The sequence below is a fragment of the Vigna radiata genome, unplaced genomic scaffold, assembly GCF_000741045.1.
Source record: "Vigna radiata var. radiata cultivar VC1973A unplaced genomic scaffold, Vradiata_ver6 scaffold_147, whole genome shotgun sequence".
Lineage (NCBI taxonomy): Eukaryota > Viridiplantae > Streptophyta > Magnoliopsida > Fabales > Fabaceae > Vigna > Vigna radiata.
The window spans coordinates 158,117-163,381 of NW_014541973.1; the positions used below are offsets into that span (position 1 = coordinate 158,117).

The window sequence follows — 5,265 nt, forward strand, 5'->3', positions numbered from 1 at the left end:
CATTAGGAAGGCTGCTGCGAAGTCTATAATTAGATTATACAATAGCTCTTAGATTTAAACATTGCATTTGATTAGATTGTATTTTCTTAGACTCTGTACTTTATTTGATGTTGAAATACATTTGAACATGTCTTTGTTATGTTGAAATTGAATTTCTGTATATGTTTTTATGCAGGTCTGTTTTTGTGGTAGTGGATATCACAAAAACAGACCTACAATTTTAAAAAACTGCAGGGGAATATGCCGCGGTTCTTACCACAACTGCGGCATATACTTTTTCGTTTTATTTTTTTTTTTTAAAAAAAAGACTATAGGTTGCGGTTAGTGCAAGAACCGCGGCCTATAGTTGACACTTTTTGTCGCGGTTGAACCGCGGCATATAGTGGACTATTTTTTTTTTTTTTTAAAAAAAAAGAACTTAGGCAGCGGTTCTTTGGACAACCGCAGCATATTGCGGAACTTATATATTGCGGTTGTAACCGCGGCCTAAAGTCTTAGACTTACTACCGCGGCTGAATATGCCGCGGTTCCTAAACCGCGACCTATAGTGAAAAATAACCGCAGTAAAAGCCCCTCGCTGCACTAGTGTTCTTTCAAACTTTTTTTAAATAGAATTAAGAGATTATAAAGAGAAATGTATTGACTAGAAGTAAGAGAACTATTATTCTATATATGTCAAAGGGACAAGTTATAGTAATAATGAAAAACAGAATTAAATGAAAATATTGAGAAAGTGAGTCCTTTAATTGTTCTTTAAACATAATTGCAATAAATAAAGTGAGGCAAGTTGAATTCCACCTACCCATGCCACTTCATTCTTAATTATATCCCAATTGATTATTTAATTTCTTCCTTTGGTTTCAGATTAATTACTTTTGACCAATTCTCATACACTCTCAACTTGTCATGATTCATTATAAGAGAACTCCCCAATATTAAGAATTGTTTTGTTGGCCATATATATATATATATTTAAGAATACTTGAATGAACTAATGTAGTTCATTTATTCTTTTACAGATCAACATTTATTCATGAAGCCATTACCAAGACAACAAAAAATAAAATGTAGAACCGAAAGCCAAACCCTTTTAAATGTCTTCTCTTTCTTTGCATGATGTGAATGAAGCCTGCATAATTAAAATGCTCAGTAAAATATAACAAAACCTCTTCCTCTTTTGATAGAAAGACAACCAAATTTGCTCATTCCTATCACATAGATATACTACTACTACTTCTTTTGAAACATATCCAACCATACCTGTGTTTGAATTTATCATAATAAGTGCAAAAGTGTTTAGAAAAGCATTTTGACAAAAACATGGTTTACAGACTTCAAGAGGAAGATAAAAAACACATTCATATGAGCCAAACTCAAAGTCAAATAGAGGAGGAAGGAGAACTCATATAATTAGCCATTCCAAACAGATGTACTTGTTCTTTACTACACATGAGGAAAATTCTTTCACATGAACTCAAACCAAAGGTAGGTCACATCTTTTGGGATTCATGCAAACACCAATACCAAGTATAAGAAAATATAAGAAAAAGGGAAAAATTGAGGAGAGAAAGAAAGCTATGGTCCAATCTAATTAATAGAAAAAGCGAAGCCAAAAGCAATTACAAAAGCTACGATATATTCACATACTAATTTGAGTTTCTACATCAAAATTGCATATCTCATGCTGTCATTTACCATAAGATGATTCATTTCAGAAATCTGAACAAATTCACAAGAAACCCAAACCCCATCGGACCCATTTGCTTCAGGATGAGACACACATGAGAGAATTGATATGGGAGCATGAAGAATGCCATATATAAGAGAGATTCCACTCCAACCATGCTCCCTTCTTCCTCCGTTTGCAGCAGCCTCAAACATGTTTTCATCAGCCACCCTTGATGAACTTTTCTTTGTGTTTTGCAGTTTCCTAGTCACCACACTCAGAAGACGCCACATAGTAAGTTTCTCACTTTCTCAGCTAGAAGAAGGAATAATAAACAGACCTAAATCAAAGCTTGCTTTGGTGTTGTTGAATGAGGGAAAAATGAAGGAGTTGAAGAGACAATGACTCTTTGTGAAGCAAAGGTTTTGATATAATGGTAATTTGGTGGTGTTGTTGGTAGTGCTTGTGGTTATCACAAAAGGTTTATGGATTCCTTTTGGTTTTAAAGAGGCCAACTATCACTACCATTTTCATTTCCCATTAATGAAAAGTGGACCCTATCAAACCCAACTTGCCGACAAAGCTGCCTAACTGTACAAAAAAGTGTGATCTTTACTTTTGAATTTGGTTTTACTTTTGTTTGAGTTATACTTGTACATTTGTTACCCAATGTAAACAAACACATGGTTTTCGCACAAACACATGGAGGGCGGAATTTTTAAGGTATTACAATTCATTTGGGTAATACCAAGTTGAAGGAGAAGGGTGCTGGAAACTAAAGACAAAACTTATTATGGCCAATCATTGGATCAGTAAAATCATCATATATAGAATCATCACAGCCGTTTGATGAATCAAACACTTGCATCAAAAGTGAAATTAATCACTTTTGATACTTTGGTTCTTTTTTTTAACCTATGGTTGTGGACTCGTATTCTTCTTTTCTACTTTTCTAAATTTATTTATACTTGTGGTGTAGGATTGCTACTAATTGTGAAGTAGTAATTAAGTTTTTATGCAATAATTATAATTCTTTATTTGATCATAGATTTTTAATAGAGTAATAAACAGTTGGTTCAAATGAAACTTAAACTTGATAAGAAATAAGATTAGCCCTATGATAATTAAAAAACATTAATGATACTTTTAAAACATAAAAATATCCATTAGATAAAAGCTTTGTGGTATAATAATACTCTCTGATGAAGCTGACACTAAAGTTTAGGTTCTTGCAAATCGTGGAAGGTTGTGTGGGAGAATCAATACCTGTACCAAAATGCGATAGAGACATATGTGGTGTTATATGAAGTAGTACTATTGCTCCACTATAAACAAGCCCAAACCATCTAATTGTGGAAAACAAAAATGCACACAAATTAGCAAAATATTGAATGCGACAAAATACTCATGGAGGACAAAAATAAATACCTTAGTAGTGTCTACTTAAATATATTCACTAACGAACAAGTCTTTCACAAAATTGATATTGTACTATTTTCTTTATTCAAATATTTTAACTAAAAAAATACAAGTGACAATATGTTCTGTCATTGGTCCACTTTACAAAAATAGGCTAAAAATCTCATCGTGTCTTGTTTTTTAAAGGTTAATCTTTCAAATTTTTTATTTTTTATTTTAAAATTTATATATATAAATATTAAAAATATATTTAATTATATAATTTTTTTAATTTCTTAATTAATGTGTCTAATTGAATAAATTAAAATAATTATTACACCGACATATTAAATTAATCCATTATAACTAATAATTAAAACTTAATTTATAAATGTTAACATTGTAACATAATTTTATATCTAAAGTAATATAATATAAAAAAAAAACTAATTTTTTAATTATTTAATATTTTAATTTTAAACGAGTAGGTCAACCTATCTCATCCTATATTTAGTTTATCAATGACAGCTTAAGAAATGTGACCCAAAATAGGTTGAAGAGTTGAAAACTCTAACATAATCTGCCAAAATTTGACATATCTCACTTTGCCACTCCGAAGAAAAATATAATTGAAAAAGAAATTCTACTAAAGTTTGTCACCTAAATTTCTAGTTAGGTTATTAATTACAAAAGAAAACATAAATACTTAATATTATTTTCTTCCTAATGATTGTTAAGATTCTGGCAAGTGTACCGAATCGTATCAAGTAATATAAATGGTAAGACCGAGTATCATTTCCCTAGAGACTCATAAGCCTAGACTTTCATGTGATTTAGTTGATTATAATAAGACTTGATGAACGAAAATTAGGCTTTTATAATGCAAAAGACGAAATTGAAATATGCATGCAAAAGTGGTCAATTGACAGTTGTACGGTATGGATGAATGGTGTTGTTGGGGTTTTCCGATTCCTTCTAATTCACTCTCATATATCTTATGAATTCTACTCTTTCATTAATGTTAATGTCACTTTCTAATTTACCACAATCCCAATGTCTTGGTGAAAAGAGCCTACTCCTAATCACTAGTTTATTATGTCTAGTCTCCCTAGCAATTGATCATGCATTACATTAATTCGCACAGAAGCTTAAGGCAATTGGTCCTCCTATCCCTATGTCTAGGCAATATTGCTCCCAAGAGAATTTCTCCATGTCTAGATCTACCCATATGTGTCCATATAAATATAATCAAAGATTATGCTATTGAATAATGTCTTAAACAAAGCATGCAAATATAATGAAGGAAAAACTCTAACAATTAATGAATAAAAACATATGAATAAAGCATCAATTTAATATATGAGAGTATCAAAGGATTACATTGTTTTCCCTAGTTTAGTTCACCATGGACATGGTGAAACTAGATGAAAATAATGAAAAGTAAAACCCTAGATTTGATAAGTTGGAGCTCCCACATCCAAAATCCGCCTCCAAGGGGTGAAGAAGGTGTTTCAGCATCCTTTCTACCAAAAGATGACCTCTAAGGGTCGTAAAAATCTATTTATAGTCCATTAAAACAAAGCAGAAACTGGACCAAGCCCATAGACTAGCGCTCAGCAGCATCGCTCAACAGTGGACGCGATACCCTTGGCCTAAAACACTTTGAAAAACCTTTTGAGAAAAATCTGTACCTTGATTTGAGTTGAGAATAATTGAATGGTAATGATAAAGATTCAAGTTTGGGGTTGTTGGAGGAATAGAAAGGTAAGAAGAAAATGTCGGAACAATGGATATCGTTCGGGGAGTATAACGCAGCAGAATAAAATTAATAAGTGGAAAGTGTGTTTGGTCCCTTTTTAAATTAAAATGGTTAGTTTTAAAAATAAATTTTCTAAAAGAAAATTTATCGAACATTTGATGTGCAAATAAAAGTAAAGAGTGTAGGGAGTAGAAAAATCACACAAGTAATTTTTATACTGGTTCGAATCAAAAGAATCTACGTCCAGTCGTTAATCACTATAAAAAATGATTAACAGTTTCACAGATTACAAGAAGAGTGAATAAAATATGATGATTAAACCTTCCCTCGACGAACGAACCGGAAGATGAACAATCTGCCAACTCGAAGAGAACTGCTCCGACTTTCGACACACGAAACGCGAGCTTCTCCTATTCACGAGACCAGGCAGAGCACCTTGCCA

The 5,265-nt window shown here is 32.0% G+C and overlaps 1 protein-coding gene across 1 annotated transcript; it reads right to left on the reverse strand.

The window, feature by feature from the left end:
• Positions 1–725: 725 nt before the first annotated feature.
• LOC106778677 lies at positions 726–2,136 on the reverse strand. The gene is made up of 2 exons (XM_014666662.2): positions 1,696–2,136; positions 726–1,129 (listed from the first exon to the last, which is right to left on the reverse strand). Exons 1-2 carry the CDS (start codon positions 1,957–1,959, stop codon positions 1,091–1,093), a joined length of 303 nt encoding a protein of 100 aa, XP_014522148.1. The 5' UTR covers positions 1,960–2,136; the 3' UTR covers positions 726–1,090.
• Positions 2,137–5,265: the final 3,129 nt, after the last annotated feature.

Bases quoted from the DNA above. Each gene is read 5' to 3' on its own strand.
- LOC106778677 (XM_014666662.2), bottom strand. From the start codon at position 1,959: ATGTGGCGTCTTCTGAGTGTGGTGACTAGGAAACTGCAAAACACAAAG. The intron at 1,130-1,695 runs GTAAATGACAGC...TTAATTATGCAG, and splicing joins CTGAAATGAATCATCTTATG to GCTTCATTCACATCATGCAA.